General features: G+C 37.1%; 1 protein-coding gene across 1 annotated transcript; it reads left to right on the top strand.

The window, feature by feature from the left end:
• The first annotated feature begins 6,565 nt into the window (after nt 1-6,565).
• On the top strand, nt 6,566-8,200 carry nkx3-1 (NK3 homeobox 1). Its single transcript, XM_079466945.1, has 2 exons — nt 6,566-6,783; nt 7,022-8,200. Exons 1-2 carry the CDS (start codon nt 6,657-6,659, stop codon nt 7,444-7,446), a joined length of 552 nt encoding a protein of 183 aa, XP_079323071.1. The 5' UTR covers nt 6,566-6,656; the 3' UTR covers nt 7,447-8,200.
• Nucleotides 8,201-20,305: the final 12,105 nt, after the last annotated feature.

Below are 20,305 nucleotides of genomic sequence, written 5' to 3'. Positions count from 1 at the left end.
GTATTTAGCAGATTGATATAAGTAGCTAAGAGCAGTATTTAGCAGCGGGCAGACAGAGTGGAGACTATGGCCACTTTAAGAGATCAGATAAGTTTGTGCGTGTGAGACTGTGTTCACAAGCTTGCAGATCTATATGGATACATATGGAAATGTAAACATACAGTATGTGTTCACAGATCTGATTGTACTTGCGGTCTACGTTTAAAATAATGTTCTCACATACATTGAAACATAGATGATCTTACTAATGTAGTGAAACAGACCTGTGTGTGTGTGGCTGGGTGTGCGTGCATGCGTGAGTGTGCGAGTGTGTGTGTGTGCGCACGTGTGTTGGAAGCATTGTCCACTGCATGGCACAAGACGGCTCTACAGGAAGAGATCTCATCAGAGACGCACTCAGTCCGCCAGTGACAGACAGGGTTAAGACACAGGAGGCCTGGATCTTCACTTCTCTCTTGTCACACTGAAGGAGACAAAAAAAACTTGTTCCACTGTTCTGCCGGAAGCAGGAACTGGCTATGGGGCTAAAGGTTAAGCTCGCTTCACTCTATATCGTTATTTATGAAATGGCGAAACCCTAAATTGAGTTTCCGGAATGGACATTTTCAAGTTCTTTAAACAAAAATGGATATCTCCCCAATACTGTACCTTACAGTAACACATATCACAGGTTTCACAACAAGGTGTTTAACAATACAATTACAAATTGATTGACCGTCACGCTTGTATTCTTGGCTAGCAACATTTGTTGTTTATTTATGTTCACAAAAGGCTGGAATGAACTGAAGCGAATCAAGTCAGTAAGCTGACTCTAGATTCCAGGTCAAACTGCGTCAAGATGTTAAACACTAACAAAGGCAACGTGGGGGAAAAGTATGCCTCTAAAGCTATTGCTAGAACTTGCTGGACCAAACAAAAATGTTCGAATCTGAAAGGGAGAGTGGCAGCATTTAAACACAACCAATGCAGCCATGGAAAAAATGAGACAGCTCTACAGATCATCAGCATTTATCTATGAGAAAAGGGACTGCGAGGAAACTCACTGTGTATTTATTACATCTAAAGAGATGTTTCGGGGCATTTTGTCTGCATAAAGACCAGACATCTATAGAAAGACTCTCATGCTCCTAAACAATGCTTACGCCACACATCTGTCCACACTTAAAGGGCATCACTCAACTGCATTCATATATAAACACACTCATGTCCCCTGGCAAGACACACTCAAACTGAGTGGAATACTGGCAAAACCGCATTTTAACAGCTGTGTAAAAACTGATGAAAGTGTTTCTTTTTAAACTACTGTATGTCCTCAACAATTGATATTCATACAAATACTTATTACCAAAATGGTGGAAGAGGTGTAAAATATTATTTCATTTTACTTTCGCAGACATTGATTGGTCACGGTGATGGTCGTAACAGAAAAACCTTTACAAAACTGAAAATTCTGCAGTTACAGTTTTTTTCATACATGAAAAACTGTGAGGAAATAACAACATTTCTGTTAAATTACAGGTTTTTTACAGTGTATGATAGAGAATCAGTAAATAAAGTCTTTATTTATTGAAATAATCATTACTATTTGACAGGTGGAGAAGACAAATATCAAAGTTTCACAGCAGTTTCAAAACTTTATTTGTTGTTTTTACAAACAAAAATTATTGCTAAAGAACAAGGACACGGTGACAAATGAAAAATAAGAAGAAGGTCCAGTAACACTATAATGAATAATACACCAAACGTCAAATACAATAAAACAGAGAAAGTAAATACATTTACATCAAAATATGAATACTAATTTTTTAACAGTGAATATGGGTGAGTATGAAGTCTAAAGCAGTGGCTGATGGTGCAGTTCAAATATTGATTCAGTTGTGACAGGTGAACAACCTTCCTCAGTAACACCTGCATTTGATCCTCTTCTTGCATTTCAGGAAGATGTCAAATTAGGCTTGAGTGTTTTTTTTCAAAGCAATTGTTTCATATATTGCTATATTTACTATAGCGATGGAGAATGTGAGCTTCCCAACCCTCTGCCTTTCTCTACATGACTGTGATCACTGAGCTTGAGTAATGATGGTGAAGATCCATATCTGACAGAAAAGAGATATCAGATCATAATTTCTTTTTAGGGCCTGTGTATCACCTTCTTAGAGGGGAAGCCATCAATCTTGTGTGGAAGAGTTTTGCTCACCTTTCTAGCACAGGGTCTCTCTGTTTGTTCTCCCCTTTACAGTGAGAAACAGTTGTCTTGCTGTTCTTGTGACAGAATGATTATAGTTTCACAGGGTGACAATGACAGCCACACAGATAACTTGCTGTCAAAACAACATCACCCTAAACCACAACTGTACCTCTCAACATCTGGACATTGAGTATATCTGGTATGTATCCATATCTATGTATCCTGCAGTAGGATGTATTAATTGTGGACAAAGAGACAGTATTAGTTGAATAGTTCAGTTAGTTGTAAGATATGTCACGTTATCAAAGTTTCTTATACTTTACTCTGGAAATTTAATTGTAAGATGAACACATGTATTTTATATCCAATGTATCTCATTATCACGGTGTTGCATTCGCTGTAAGTCTTTTTGTGCAATTTTCACGGTTACCATATTTAAAGAATCAGTAATATAATCTGATCATGCCGTATAAAAGCATGATTCAACCAAAACCTACAACCTAAACACTTTTCTAACATGGCATTCTTATTGGTAAAAATTTGAAATAAAAAAAGCATACAGCCATGGAAAAAAGTGACCACTCAGAATTATTTAAATTTTTACTGATTTTAATATTTATAGGTATGTGTTCAAGTTCATATTCATGTTCAAACAACACAAATACTTATGTTTTGTATTTGAGCGGAAATTAAAAATGAATGTATTTTATGATGGAATAAGCCTTTTACATAACTTTCATATTGCTTATTGTCATTGCTGAGGTTTCTTTTTGTTGAAATTCAACAGACACGGGACTGGAATGATAACAACACACGAAGAAATGCCATTAAAGGCAATACCTGACTGGTCTCTTCATTTTTATTCATTTAGTCATCAGAATTGTTGTCGAGCTAAACATATTTCACTATGCTTGATACAGTCATCGTAAAACTACCACATTAATGTATGTTTAAAATCACAGTAGCAAGCTCAGCTGCAGAGGAACTTGCCTGAAGCTAAGCACTGGTTGTTTGTTCAGGGATAACCACAGCAGGAATGAAGACGTTCTGTCACTCAAGCTTTCACTTTGCTGTCTGCCTCTGTGCTTTATCTGTGTCTCAACTGCCAACTTTTCTGCCCTAACCAGTCACGTCCCCCGCAAACACATCCGTCTTAGGCTCCACGTGAATTATCTGTTGCTACTATGTATGATGTACATGTTAAGATGCTCAGGCCTATTTTCACTTATTTCAAATATTATATAAATATAAATTACATTTTATAAAGACAACTGCATGATAAGGGTGTATTTATAACCACCTAAAGTTGATTTCATTCAATATACAATGTCCACCGGCAAAAACTATATTGAGCTGCTCTCCCTCACATAACAACATGTTTTAAAAAATGTAATTCAGATCAGGGTTGTTCTTTCAGAAAACGGTTTTCTTTTACCATTTCAAATGCTGCAATGGGGCTCCCCCTGTTGTCTGAAAGACAAAGTCACACTAGGAGCACAATCCACGAGTTCTCGAAGGGTGGAAGAAAATCTTGTTTTATAAAAAAACACCATGCCTAAAATAAGAGAGTTCCCGATGTTGTTTGGGATTTCTGTGCCTCTTAACATTACTCACCTGTCACAGCATTTTTAAGCAGCCCCACCAGAAGTCTTAGGACTGAATTTAGGGTGAAGTTAAAGAAATCCAAATGAGGTTTGGGTAGTGGAAGCTTAACTTCTTAAGACTTCTGCTCTGGAGGTGCTGGTTAGACACGGAACTGTGATCAGACTATCACTGATGAATCTGGGACACCTCGTTTTTTTCAAGAATGTAAAGTGATATTTGCCCTGTTGCTCATAATCTTCTGAAAAACTTCAGAATTCACGTGCTGGCTAACAACAGCTAAACCCCAAACAGAATTCTAACCACAGACAGCTGGAGTTGATGGAGATGATTCACTTCCAAAACAAATATTGCTTGTATTTTAGTAGAACATTCAATGAATGAAAAATTTTAAGATGTGGACTTCATTAAATAGATTGGAACCTTTTAAACAACATTTTATTTGTATCATCGATCTGTAAAAAGTATGTGTGGAGAGCAAACATTAGTCTATTTCTAATAAACTGATTTGATGATATTTTGATATCCACAAGAGGGCGCTACTCTTCAATTGTCTACCTCAAACCATCCTTAATTTCTGTTTATTTAAAACCAACCCAATTGTTCAAAACAACAAATATGGAAAGTGTATTAATACCATCACTAAATTTCCAGTTTTTGAAGCATTAATACAATTTAACAAGAAGATACAAATCCTTTTTACAGAACATCATTTAATTGAATTAGATCCAATAACTACAGAGGTACAATCCCCACAAAACAGTATAGATGATGGTGTTTGAACTGTGATGTAAATATGGCAACATACAAACATATGGTAACTAATTTACCCTAATATATGTAAAATACTGTAGATTAGCCAAATACCTAATAATGTAACTAACTTAATCTGATTGGTGAAAAGTAATGTGGAATGTACCAAAACTCCAACACAGGACACCCGCGAGATGTCCAGATCACATAGCAAGTATGACATATGTCTTCCTGTCGACAGGGTCAGATTCTAACAAGCCCACATCTGGCCCAAAACAAGCAAACGGTGTTACACATCTCTTCCACATTGTGTAGGGACAAGAGGTCAGAAGAGAAACCAGGAGTTGCATTACACATGCTTTAAGATATGTTCACCCAATTACCACTGCTTGTTTTGCATGGCCAAAGCACGACATAGGCCCTGAAATCTCACAGTGTAAATAAATGACTAAATGCTGTATGTGTTTAAGATAGGAGAAAACAGGAAAAAGACTTGATCAAAGAGGTAAGATGAGCAATGCAGGTAGTGTATAAGAGGGAGCGGAGACAGATAGCAAGATTATTCAAGGTAAGCACTATCGTGGCGAACATCTTAACTAAAAAGTTTACATGACAACAGTTGAAATGAGGTAATGAGGTCTAAAAATTTTCAAAACAAAATCCTCTTAATGTGAGGTCAGTTGATAACAAAATAGACAGTGGAAGACAAAATAAATGAGCACGACAACATACATTTACAGCACCAATTTATCTAATCTAAAAGAAAGAAAGATCATATGTGCTCCCAATCGGTAATTTTATATAAAAAACATGAAACAAAATCATGGCATTCTTTGTGATAAAATCTTAATATTAATCATTTTCAAATTTGTGATCATAATCGTATCTAGCTAACAGAAACACGATATAGTGTAACTTCCCGCCAAGAACGGTGGAGGTGGATCCATAGACCTAGACTGACCAAGGTGAGACATTCAGAGCTTATGGTGGGAGGTCATGCCGGTGGACAATACCGTTTGTCACTCTCAGGCTTTGTGTTTTTTCAAGCAAACTCCCTTCTCTCCTGGGGCCAGTGCGTCCTCTTTCCCTGTCTCATTCTCTACCTTAACGTGCCTCCCCCTTAACTTCTTCTCTCAATGTCCATGTTTCTCCCTCTCTCCCCTCTGCCGAGCACTGTGGGGTCACACAGAAGCACAGGCCCACAACAAACAAACACCCACACAACAACGTGTGGGTCAGGAGAAGGAGCCGAGACCAAATATGTTGAAGTCATTAGCTCCGTGGGGAGGGGGCCACCCACTCTGACCCAGCCTGGCTATGGTACCTCCTCTGGCTTATGAACACATACCCCGGTGCCCGGGGCTTACCCCCAGCTTGACATATAGGGATGATATGAGACTAATACTGATATCTTGTTACACAATAAATCTCACTAGATTCTAAGACCTGGTTCCGATGTGTAAGTGCAAACTATTGCTATTGACGTTTCTCATTTAATACACAGTGATCCTATACACTAGAGTATGTTTGATGAACAAATATATATCATACTTATATAAATACATGGAAATTATAATTCAACTGCAGTGATCCTACGTATAAGGGAAAATATGTGTTGTACTTTAATAAAAAGCCATATGCAAATATAAAAAATCCATAATATCAAATGTTTCCGAAACCAAAACAAGGAGTGTTTGAACAGGCCTGCCATGAATGATTACAAACAATACATAAAATGTATACGGGAAATAAATAAAAGAAAGAAGAAAGAAAGAAAGAAAGAAAGAAAGAAAGAAAGAAAGAAAGATACGTAAGGGTGGCAGATTCTTTTTTCCAACAAGAGTTTAAGACCTAAGAGTTAATACCCTGTATTATCATTGCTGACAGAATGATGTTCCATGTCGCCGTGTCTGTTTAAGCCATCAAGGACTAAGGGCGTCACTAAAGGACGCTCCTCCAATAGGAGAAGAGACAACGACACACACAAGCGCTATTTAAAGTGATGCAGGAGCGCTAAAGAGTGAAAGTACCAATAACGTAGCAGGAATACACACAGACCAGAAGCAATACGCTTTATTCTTACTGTACCTTTCTCGGGATTTGAGCTACATAGATGGCGGCTTCAAACAAGCAGCTGACGTCGTTTTTCATAGAGGACATTCTCTCTTTAAAAGAGGATAAAAAAGACGATTCATGGATATCTGAAACCAGCACGGTCGACAGCACTGAAAGACAAACAGGTAACAAAAACAACTTCGCTTTACCTTCAATATCGTCACGTATCTCCCGGATGTCTGGCAGTCGGGCAATGAAGAAATGCGGTTTGGTGAAGAAATAGAATTGCCATGCAAGATGTGCGTCTACTTTCTCTAGTCTCTCACTTCTTTTTGTGGCTTTATCGAGGAGACGCTGCGTAAAATGATTTGAAAAGTTTCTAAAACGTCATCTAAAATCCATTTCGTTTTCTTACTTTGCCAGATTCAGCGGACATCGCGTCCGAGGAGAAAACTGTGTCGTTGACGGAGATGACGAGCGGCGGCGGCTGTGGCAAAAAGAAGCGCTCGCGCGCCGCCTTCACTCACCTGCAGGTGCTCGAGCTCGAGAAGAAGTTCAGCCGTCAGCGATACCTGAGCGCCCCGGAGCGCGCGCACCTTGCGTGCGCGCTCAACCTCACCGAGACGCAGGTGAAAATCTGGTTCCAGAACAGAAGATATAAAACCAAACGGAGGCAGTTAACGGAGCACAGCACGGAGGACTACTTTCATAAACGAGAAGGAACGGACGTTGTTTGTGCTGCGGAAGAGGACTTTATCAGAGCATCACTTTTAGTCTATAAATCCTACCCATACAGGCCGTACGTGTACGACTTAAACGGACTTAGAGTATGGAGGCCAGCACTGTGATGAAAGGACATTGTCTTGGACTTTGTGAATGTTCATTCGTATAATATTCGTTATTACGATTTTACATTGTACAACTTTGTATTCTGTATAATAAAAGTATATTTTTCAAATGTGAGCGTTAAGCCTTTTCCCAGTGTAGCCTATCCTTCCTTTTGGTGGTTAGTTGCTTTTCTGGGTAGGTTGCAAGGTTCTGGGAGTGATATATCAAGAAGATATTCTTCTTTTGACTGAATAAAGAGAAGTGAGTTTCACTGCTTACTTAAAATTCATTTTCAATTCGAACGTATTTCTTTTCACAATTTTACATTGTTATAACGCAGCTTTACACAAGCAGAAGAGAAAAAAATAAGTAAAAGAATACAACATGGAAATTGGAAAATATGTTGTATTTGAGAGACATAATATTGTTGCATATTTTCCAAAAGATGCACATTGTGTCACAGCAAAAATAACTCAGTTGGGGTCAGTTGTGGCCTGGGCGTTGGGCTTGTGATCAGAAGGTTGCAGGTTCGAATCTCAGTGCCAGCAGGCCATGACTGAAGTGCCCTTGAGCAAGGCACCTTACCCCTGATTGCTCTGCAGTAATGTGTCGCTGTAAAAAACTACTTGTAAGTCGCAAAAGCGTCTGCCAAATGAATAAATGTAAATGTAACTCTCTATATGCTTATAATATTACCGGCATATTTATATCATGTCTTAATGAGTATGGTCACCTTGTGAATGTAAATGGCCATATCCAAACATCCCAGGAGTCAAAAATGAAAAACATATTTCAAAAAAATTGACGCATGTCATTCCACTCGAAGGCTTGTACCTACTTCACTGCTTTTTAAGAAGACAACGTAAAAGGTGTAAAAGATCATAAGACATTTATCTATACAAATAGGACAAAATATTATGAGAAATTGACCAATGTTTCTGAAGGAAGAAACCTTTAATTTATCGCAGTTCATCATTTTTTATACAACTGTACAGCTCGTGAATAAAATTGCACATCACCTTAACTAAAACATGTTTTTCTTTGGTTCTGAAGTTCCAGCATCCAGTTTTCCCATGACACTCTTAAAAGTAATTCCTAAAAACATGTCTAAATTTAGTTTCCATTGTGTACCAATGACTGTGACTATTTTTGAACACTTGCCATGTTCAAAAGCTATGCTGGCTGATAAATCAAGGGAAGGATTTTTTGTGAAACATGCGGGCCTGCTCAACATAGAAGTTTAACATTGCTACAAGAGATAGCAATCACAAATGCCCCTATGCTTGTCAAATTCAGCTTAAGTTATATTCATAAGAGCAAAAGCTTAAACTTCCCTGAACCGGAGGTGGTCTGTTGTCTGATGGAAACAGTTAGGTTTCTCCAGGAAAGATGGCATGATTTACCTTGTTAAGATTGTATACAATCAGTGAGACAAAAGAAAAACCTCAAAAGTGAGAAGGGTATATAAACCTGCAATACTAAGCCAGATTTGAGTATTATATGTGACATATTTCTGTGAAAATTAGAAATGAACAAATATTATATTTCTGCTTTACATGTATTTCAATTTGTTTAAAGGGATAGTACACCAAAAAAATTTAATTACTCACCCTCAAATTGTTCCAAACCTGTATACATAGACTGCTCTGAGTAGAGTTACAAATTATCTGCTTATGGCGTCTGACCGAGGTTGTATCTCCTTATTGGTGCTGCTAGATCTTAGTGCTGCATTCGACACCATTGACCAAAGCACGCTCCTACATAGACTCGAAAATTATGTCGGCATTAAGGACATAGCTTTGAAATGGCTTAGATCTTATTTATGCGACTGTTTTCAATATGTAGCAATAAACAATGAGTTATCACGCAAATCGCAACTCCATCTAGTACGGTGTACCACAGGGCTCAGTCTTAGGGTCTATGCTCTTCCCATTATACATTATACTAGGAGATATAATAAATCGACACGGAATAAGCTTTCACTGTTATGCTGATGATTCCCAACTTTATATTTCCTCGAAGCCTCATGAAACACAGCAATCGAATAGTGGAATGTATAGTCGATATAAAAAAGTGGATGAGTAGCAATTTTTTATTACTGAACTCGGACAAAACTGAAGTGTTACTTATTGGACCGAAAACCGCCATGTGTCACAACCTTATTGCATACTGCTTAACTATTGATGGATGTTCCATAAAACCCTCATCTTCAGCAAAGAATCTTGGCTTTTTATTTGATAGTACTCTGTCATTTGAGAACCAGGTCCCCAACACCTGTAAAATTGCGTTTTTCCATCTGAAAAATATATCTTAACTGCGTCATATGCTGTCAGCATCATATGCAGAGAAGCTAATTCATGCCTTTATGACATCAAGACTAGATTTCTGTAATGCACTTTTAAGTGGTTGCCCTGCAGGCCTATTACAAAAACTCCAACTAGTCCAAAATGCGGCAGCTCGAGTTCTTACACGTACAAAAAAGTATGAGCATATAAGCCCGGTTCTGTCAACCTTGCACTGGTTACCTATAAAGCATCGCATTAACTTTAAAATCTTGCTTATTACTACGCTGTCAGGCGTCAGGTCAGTTGGTAATACCTAGAATTTAAAAATCAAGTGCAGGCGGCAGATCCTTTTCCTATTTAGCGCCTAAACTTTGGAACAGTCTTCCCTGCACTGTCTGGGAGGCAGACACACTCTGTCAGTTTAAATCTAGACTAAAGACGCATTTTTTTAATCTTGCATACACTACACTATCATAATATATATTCCAAAGATTTAGGCTGCACTAGTTAGATCAACCGGAACCAGGAACACTTCCAATAACAGCTGATGCATTTGTTGCATAAAAGAGTGCAGAACAGTACTCTACTCTCAGCCAATCTTGTCTCATTGTTCCAAGGTTACTAGAGCGCGCAGGACGCAGTCCAAAGTTACCGGAGCGGGCAGGGCACCTTCCATACCCAGACCTGACAAATGCTGTGATGATAGAGCTGGAAAAAGGACGTGCTGACTCTACAAAACTTCAGCCACTATTAGATTATTAATTAGATTATTAATTATAATCTTAAATCTACATTTTTTTATTTTGCCTTGTTGTGCAAGCCATGTCGAGCTTGTGCAGAGCTGAAACTGGAATCCCCTGGTTAGGGGGAGGTTTTTTTTCTCCTCCAATGGAGTTTTGAGTTCCTCGCCACCGTTTGCATACTATTTGGCACTGTTTGCCTGGCTGGGGGGGCTGCAAGAATTTTATAGTCTTATTTAATTAACACTGCATATAGGAATTTATAGTCTGTCTGATATTTGACCTGTGTTTTGACTTGCATAACCTTTTATGTTTTGCTTATAGTCAATGTTTTCTTGTACAGCTGCTTTGTAACAATGAAAATTGTAAAAAAGCGCAATATAAATAAAGCTGACTTGACTTGACTTGACTTGACTTGACTTTGGATGGCGTCTCCTCTACGCCGGAGCTTTTGTCAACATCTTTCGCTGGAAAAACAAGCATTGCGTAGATGAGGGATAACGGAAGATTGACATAAACCTTCATAGCTCTGTCAATGTGAATATTTATCTTAAACAAACATATCGATTCGCTTCAGAAGACTTTTGTTAAGATGACAGGGTCATGTCGAGCAGTTCTATGATCGATGGATGCCCTTTTTGGAGCTTCAAAAAGTCTACGCCCATTCACTCCCATTCTACCGCTTGGAAGTAAAATTATATCGTATCATTCTTCAAGAAGAAAGTCATATTCAGTCAGGATGCCTTGAGGGTGAGTAAAACATCAGGAAATTTTGTTTTAAATATCCCTTTAAGGAAGCAACTACTATGTTGGTCATAAGCCACTTCTCTTTAAAGATCTCTCAGGCCTAACCAGACTTCTTTAGTTAATGTACAAGTGTTTGTTACGGGAGTTTTAAAGTGAGGTATGAAGGAAAGACTATTCTTAACATTTGTCTTCTCATGAGAAATTGTTTTGAGGAATTGAGAGATTCAATTTAATTTAGATTAGATATCGTCATTACAAACACCATAATTTAAACTCTTATGTAGTTTCCTTGTGTACAGTATATATTTGTTTTTCAGCACCATACATTAAAATGGGTAGCAGTTTGATTTCTATTCAGTGATTGATGGGGGAAATCATTGGAATACTTCATAGATCTGTCAGATTTGTCAAACTGGTTTCAGTTATTATCTTAAACCCAAACCTGTCTGGTGAAGAGTGGTGTTGACATCAAACTTGTTCTAGATTTTGCCCCTTTCTTTCAGTGGAAGTGATCTTACAGATCCACCCATCTAGAACATATCCACCCTGCATACTTCTATCTCCACAACAATGTCATGCCACTTAATAATGTTAATCTGTTTGGCGACATTGTTTTGGTTTGTGAGATAAGAGCGGCCCGTGATATGGGGGTTTTTCGAACAGAGCACGAGTTCATCCAGAGTGCCACCCACTTGGTCTGGCTCCAGAGTTACTCTGGAATTTTGTGTGTTTATCCATTTCTTTCTATTCCTATCAATTGTTTTTCATTCTTTTCAAAATGCTAAAATGTTTCTGTGACACCCCAAACCTCCCACAAAACTATACATGTTGAACAATATTCAATTCAATTCAATTGCATGCGTATGAATTTGCGTATATGCGTATGCATGCACAAGGGAATTCATTGTGATGTCGTGTGAAAACACATGGGATTGGCAGCAAAGCCATTCCCTTAAAAATGCCAAAGGTGATTAGTTAATGCATTGTGAATGAATGCAATTCTCATTGTTAAAATATTTGTATAGAAAAAAGCTAATTTCTTTAGCATATTATCAAATTGAATTGACAATTTAAAAGGCCTAAATCACCCTATAAAGTAAATCCCCTCCCCTAAATTGCCTCGTGTATAAAAGCCTGTTATGTTTTTCATTTTGTTCTTTATTGTAAATTTATGTGCGTGATGTAGAGTGACTTGAAGTCATTATTCAAGTTCAAAAATGTCACCTGTGTTTTTGTTTAGAAAAATATGCATGTTGACACACTGCCAAGTTTGTTGTTACAGAATATGACAAACTTGTTTGAATAACTTAAATGTATGATCCTTATAAACAAACATACTTGAAATCTATTGAATACAGTAAGTCATAACTTTTAGTTTAAACACATGTGATTTTAATGTTTGTAGTGACAAATATTGTTACTGTGCACTGTTATTAAATGGGGTGAATATAGATTACGTATTTATGTATTTATTTACACACAAAAGAAGATAAGAAAATAATAAGATTTTTACTATACAGATAGCTCAGCTGTCAATGTTTAGTGGTTTAAATCCTCATGAGTGTCACGTGTGCAGCGTATTGAAAGCGCACAACGAAGGAATATAACAAAACTGGCTTTTAATAACAGATCCTTAAGAATAAACACACCACGTTAACATAAACAATACCTGACAAAGGAAGGGGGTAAAACCCAAGGCTTAAATACACATGGAAACATAATCAAGCACAGTAATATCGCCAGTGTTAAAAAAATTGTCACATTTAACACTCACAGTGTATATATAATCCACACTCTTAAAGCCTCCAATTTTGCTGTGAGGGAAACAAAAAAAGAGGTGCGGGAATAAGTAACAACTACGAAAACTAATGAATGAACACAAAACGTGGAACAGGAACAGAACTAAACAATAACAAAACAAAAGATTGCGTGTTTATTTACCTCATCTCAAATAGAAAACATTTCTCATATGTCTTAACTCTATTTACAGGGTTTAGTAAACAGATGGGTCAATATAAATGTAAAAATATAAATATATAAAACATTTCAAGTTTTTACAGAAACTCCATAACACTGGAATTGCCCAAAATGTTTCCAAATTATTTTCAGTGAGATTTTCTAATTTTCTCAAACAAGTAGCATCCAGGTTTGGAGCCCAGATTCATGACTTTGTGAACTATGTCTATTAATATGAAACAATAATAGGGACCACAGCACTTGTACAGGCTTGTGGCACTAGTGTCAGAGATAGCTGTTTTTCTCCAATGAACCTGTTGTCAAGCCACACCCGCATTATTTGTTTTGTCTGCTTGTCAATGTGTATTATAAAAAATTGTCTTACCCAGTAATTAACAAAGCACTTGACTCTTTAATCTATTATCTTTTTTTCTTGAGTACCTGGTATTACCTGGCTGTTTGAGGTTTTACCACTCAATGCAATTTACCTGAAACTAACAAAAGATATCTCCAAAACTATGTTATTCTGTTAAATTCTTCAACTTGCTTACGCAACGTCCATGCCAAAATATATGTTAGTGGACTAGGGTACAAGTCAGGTCTTAAGACCTCTTTCCTACACTATATGTGGATTTCATAGTGGGTGGAGCTGGTGTCCACCTGTGTGACGGAGAATAAACAAAGCTGTTAACAGTGACTCAGTCATGTTAACTTACACCTGTCAATCAAATTAGACCGTACTCTCACGCAAGTACGGGTGGAGCTAACTGGTTAGTTCATCTTGAAGTTGATACGGAAACCCATGTTGGGAATTAAACATTCAGTTTAAACAGCCTTCATGGATTGGGTATTGGGCACATGCAGCTCTCATTTCTGAATCTGTACAAACCTGAATACAATTTAAAAAGAACGATTCATCCAAAAAAAGAATTTCAAACCAGCTTTGGGTCAAGAAAGAACAAACCCAACCAACATTTGTGACCCAACGCTAGGTTGAAAATAACAGTTTATGTATATATCCAAATAGATTTGTGTGTGTATATCCGAATACAAATAGAGTCTCACATTTGAGAAAAATAAATTATACTATAATAAAAAAATCACTGCTTTTTCTCAGCAGAAATACACACCAGTAATATTATGTCCGAAAAATGCCCAACCACATTGCTGGTAGTTACACCAACGTGTTATACATTCATTTCACAACTCTTTTATATCTTTATGTCTCTTTTGCGTATAGGAAGATACCTTTTTGCAAAAGTCGGACAAGTTGTATTGGAAATTTGGGATTAAATAAGGCTTGGGCTAGTTTTCTGCTTTCACAGTTTGACTCTAAATGGGAGAATAATAAAAAAATGTATTTCACAATATAAAGTATAAAAATAACAGTCTGTAGGATTTTATCTGTATTCACGGTTTAACATTAAAAAAATATTTAGCTTAAATAATAGTTTACCCAAATATGAAAATTATCTTTAAATAGACTAATTGTCAAGCCTTCCCAGCCATATACTCTATCACTTTCTTTCTTCGGTTGAACACAAATGAATTTTGTCATTTGTGAAAAAATGCTATAAGATTATCTTAATAATATTATTAATCATTTCCATCTTATTTCCATGTATCCATCTAAACAAACATACATGATTGTTTGTTTACCAATGGATTACCAATTATATTGTTGTAAAGTAACAGAATGGTTTGCTTCATTAGACATTAACGGAATTGTGTTTTTTGAATCGACCGTAAATATAGGGGAATACGCACCAAGATCTTGGCAAAAAAATCTTCACTGTTCCACTGAAAAAATGACTTATATCTTGAATGTCCTGAAAGTAAATAACTTAAAATAAATATTCATTATTCAATAAGCTTTTGATGTTTATAGCCCCGGTGAGCAAATAAAATGAGACCAAAAGGTGTAATGGACAAAAAAGACAGAATTTTAACCTGATTTGATGTCACACAGAATTCAAGTTTATGACTGTCCATACTCTTCCAAAGATCTGTACGTTCTGATGCAAACCACTTCACATTTTAGATTCATTCAACCAAAGCATTGATCTGGTTTCCCCTGATCTCTGTTCTCGTTGTGGTGGCTCTCAAAGCAACGCCCTTTGGGGAGGAAAAAGCTGTAGTCTAAGTTTAGGGGTAAACAGGATTAAAACCTTCGGGTCTAACCGATCCAGTGTCTCAGCCACTTTGGCTCCATCATTAAAGGATTAAAAGAGTTAGAAACCCTGATAAAGCAGGTTCATCTCCCTCTCTGTCTAGCACAGGTTTATACACAGTTATTATCAGGAGAGTGACATTGCTTCTGGAGGGGAGTGTGGTCTGTTGTGAGTGGGGATTATGCTGTGTTGTTGTTTCCGTTATTCACATCCGTAACATCTGCGGGTTCATACTCAGAGTAAAGTCTATTTGCTATACAATACAGACAAAGATACAATCTCTGTAGCAAAATGGTAATGCTTCTGGTATTGTCAACTTCGGAGAGGACAGTTAAGATGTTAAGTTAAAATATTTAAAGGTTTTAGAAAACAAAGAAGGTTCATCGTTATAAAAGCAACAATGGAACAAGAACTTGCATTCACAACATAGTAAGGATTCCCATATACCTTGTTGGTTATTTCGTTTAATGCTGTATGAATTTACACATTTAACAGACCAACACAACCTCATGGCAATTCATACCTGTGAGGAAACTAGAATTCGGATTCTAATATCTGCTTTAGTCTCAATGACCTTTCAGAGGTGGGGATTCATCATTGTTTTATTCACTTTGTGCACATTCAAACTAACTTTACCTTATAGAATGATCCTATGTGGTACGGTTCTGCCATGGTTTAATGTTCAGTTAAATAATTTGTATAATTCAGTTTTATCAGTTGTGTTATTGAATCATGGTCATTGAAAGGCTCAAGACATAATCTATTGGAAATATGTATGGGATTTTTGTGTAGGCTGACACAACAGACAGCCTGCATGTTGAGTCTGAAAGATTAAAACATAGACCTGTAAACAAACCGATAAGACAGGTGGGTCAACAGTGTTAGGTATGCGGTCCAGTTGTGGGACATGAGGGCAGGTATTAAAGGGACATTTTACTCAACATTTCTTATTCCGTAATCATTTACTCACCCTTTTGTCATTTCAAACCTGTTTGACTTTCTTACTTTTGCAGAACGATGATGTTGTTGTTGTTAACTGGACCCCATTCACTTGCATTGGTTTTGTGTCCACACAATAGAAGTGAATGAGGTCCGGTGCTGTTCCGTTACCAACTTTCTACAAAATATCTTCTTTCGTCTTCCGCGGAAGAAAGAAAATCATGAAGGTTTGAAATGACAAGAGGGTGCGTTAATGATGACAGTATTTTCATTTTCAGGTGAACTTTTACTTGAAGTAAAGAACACTTCTCACACCTCCAAAACAATACTCGAACAACGTCATATGACCACCTTGGTTTGATCAGATTCATTATTGTTGCCAGATACTTTTAGCACACACACCCTCTTCAAAAACAATCAACCAGATTAGTGAGTAGCTTGGCATCCTCACCTCTAATAGAGTTCTATTCAGTGATTGGGTGAGGCGTCATTCTTTTCATATTGATTATAAGATATAATTCCAAGTAACCGCACCTGACCTGACTGTCAACATTGCGTACCCGTCCATCATCACCTGTACTCAGGGAACCTGTGCCCAAAATGTTTTCTAAGTGTAGTACAGTGACAAAGAATGCTAAAAGGAGACACTTGTCTAATACTATCTTAAGCACCATCTCAGCTTTTCACATCTTTTGATAGAAGAGGAGATTTTAGTTGTTTTTGCCTGTACCTTGCGTACAATGCAGTGCAGTTGCTAATGTGTTCCGGGTGGTTGTTGGGGTGATTATAGAGGTTTCTTAAGTGTTATTGATGGTTGATAGGCGTGTTGCAAGACAAAAGAACCTCTCCTCAACAATACATTTGATGTACGGATGACCAACAAACATAAACATGTCAAATTTCTGGGGCCTAAATAACTAACCCAGCAATATTGTTTGCATTGACAAACGTCAACTTTTTATTGTAATTTTCTGCATTTTCATTAAGAAAATGCATGGTGCTAGATACATTAATGCCGTATAACCCCAAAAGATAGCAACAGAAAAAGTAAGATTATTTTCTAGGTATGTGTAAAATCAATGTTGTTCATTCTGTCAACTAGAGACAACATGTCTACTTAATGCCAAATATTGTTTTATATATAATATATACATTTGAAATGGGAAAAACGGCAACAACAACTTCATATTGTTTAAAAAACACAATACTGTTAAAATGTATATATGATTTTTGTTTCAAATTTGTAATGCGTCTTTTCATTCTCTCAGTCATTCACATTGCTGTTGGGTGACTTTATATCATTCCTGGGGTATTTTTTTGTTGAAATTCAGCTGACAATAGACTGGAAAGCACACAATACATGCAGAAATGCAGATAAAGGCAAAACTGGAGTGGTCTCTTCATTTTTTCCTTTCTGTATTCTTTGCTTGTTTAAAGTGCTTGCGTACAAAGGATATATAAGAGCACATCCGAGCATGAAAAACAGAGCATGTGTCTGTAGTTTCAGAAGGACCGAAGGGATTCCAGTTATAAGCCACTGCTTAACACTGATGAAAGATACATACAAACACACACACACAAGGTGAGACTCTGCAAGTATGTGGTTGCATGTTTCCCAGCTGACCCTCACAGTGAAGAGCAATACAGAGCAATTCACAGCAATACAGCAACCCTGACATTTGACCCCATCAGGAGTGACCAATAACGTGCAGGCAGGGTCAGATAGCTAGGGAACGCAGACATGAGTCTCTGACTGTCTGTTTTATCATGACTGATTCTAGTATTGCTCTTACCAGCAGCCCTGTTACAGGCCATTTAGCAGCGTGGAACAGACGTGGGTATTAATCAGACTCATGACCGACACACACAGTAGGAAAGATACAAAACAGAGATACCAGTTGGAGTTGGGATTTCAGCGACTAAAGCTGTACTGTAAGCAGCAATGTTTGCTGATACAGTACTTTGCTGTAAATATTGGGTATACCTGACATTTTTCCTTAATTTTAGAATCTGAAAACTGTATGTCCCAGAGCAACGCGATGCACCAGGGCCTGTCTGGAACAGAATTGTTCAAACAGAAGCCCTCTTGGAATTAAGGTTTTTCCAATTAGACTTAAGGACCGGAAAAAAACAGTCGTATTACCAAGTTTATAAAAAAGGTATGAAGCACTTATTTGAATCATTTTCTGATTTTACATTATATCGTCATTACATGAGTAAGACTAACTATTAGTGAGCAATACTACAAACAAGTATTAAGCTGTACTAGACATGTATTTTGTATGTAATTGTTTCCTAATATACACAGTGTAATATGTAGTTAAAATTAACATTTGTTTCTACTTGCATGTAATTTACATATATTCCTGTGGCTCAGCGGTTAGAGCAAAAGGTTGTGGGTTTTAGGTAACACACACACAATGTAGTCTGTAATCACTTTGGATAAAAGTGTCAACAAAATGTAAATATGTAAATCAATGTAAATATTAACATTCAATAAGTGTACTATGGATTCTCCCGGTGAAAATCCAGTGTCCTAGATCAAGCTTACATTTGCATGATCTCATTCGCTATAAAATAGCTACGTTTTTCCATGAGATTTAATTGAAAATGATATGGCGGCAAATGTAAAAGAAACTTTAAAAAAATATATGAGATCAATAAAAATACTTCAGTTAACAGTTAAGATAAGACACCGGATGCAAATGTGTCCCGTATAGTGGATATTTTGAACTAGGAAAGTATTTGCTGTGTGGAGGACTGCTTGTAATAAGTCGTCAACCCTCCTGTCACCCGTCATTCATGCTGAGGTATGATGTGCTTTCAAAGAAATAACTACTCAAACTACCGGCTCCCTTAATGTTTCTCACTCCACCCTTTTGTCATAATGTACGTAAGTCTAAATGCTTTTTTGGTGAGCACACTTAAACAACGTTCTTCCCACACAAAAAATTATAAAAGAGAACGCAGAATAACATGAGATCTGTCATTGTCTTGAACATTTACAGAGTAGGAGCGTCGTCCTGAAACACGTCGTCAAACTGGCTCTTCAAATTATGGAATGTCAGATCGGGATTTATTTGTGAGTATTCTTAAGTGTTGGAAGCTCCTCTGAAGCTGAGACATCAGAGGACATGGCAAATTCAGTCCGACCTGGAGCAAAATATGACAAGATATTAAAGATTTTTTAGATATCATAAATATGAATAAAATGCACAAAAATGTTAAATGATAACAACTGATATAAGGAAGACGCTTGTTGAGGGTTTTAACATCAAGTGCTGCTGTCCTCTATTTCCTTTCTGTAGAAACTGCATCCTAACAGTATTCTTGTTCAAAGTCTATTAAATTAAACATCAAATGATGTTGATACGATTTAATCATAGCACATTTTATTCTTTTTAGATTTACAAATATTATAATTCAGATAAATCAGTAATATAAAGGAACTGCTTGACATAAAAGCATGACACAGAATGGATTTATATGGTCAAATACACTAATATTGCCCTGAAAAGAATTTTTTTTATTTCATGATTCAAGCAGTATACAATATATTATAACCCGTTCCCCTATCCAAATGTTCTCCATTCCAAAGTAAATTGTTTATTGAGCTATGCTTACGTGAGCTAACACACAGAGCTTTCTTTTACATTATATTTAATGTCACTCAATTTTTATCTTTATTCTGCGGGAGCCCTAAACTAAATTGTATCTCTATCATTCTATGATCTGATTGGCTCTTAAGATTGGGCACACAGTGTGGTCACAGGACCATTATGGCCTCCATTGATGCTTGGCAAAACAAACAGACTCGCCTCCGCTGCAGCGGCGGGCATGTCCGACTCCTCCACAAAGAGCGCCATTGTTGGCGCTCCAATATGCCGTGACTGGGTAACAAATTTGCCCGTGCTGATAAGGCTATGCTAAACAGCACAACATCACAACGATTGCAAACTTAGTTTGATAGAGAGAAACCAGATCCACAGTGTAGCAATGAACAACAACTATACAAACAAAACCTTGAAATAAGTGTAGGTG

This window comes from Barbatula barbatula, assembly GCF_947034865.1.
Source record: "Barbatula barbatula genome assembly, chromosome: 11".
In the NCBI taxonomy this organism is placed as follows: domain Eukaryota; kingdom Metazoa; phylum Chordata; class Actinopteri; order Cypriniformes; family Nemacheilidae; genus Barbatula; species Barbatula barbatula.
The sequence above is the reverse complement of the archived record's forward strand: the minus strand, read 5'-3'. Positions and strand labels throughout refer to the sequence as shown.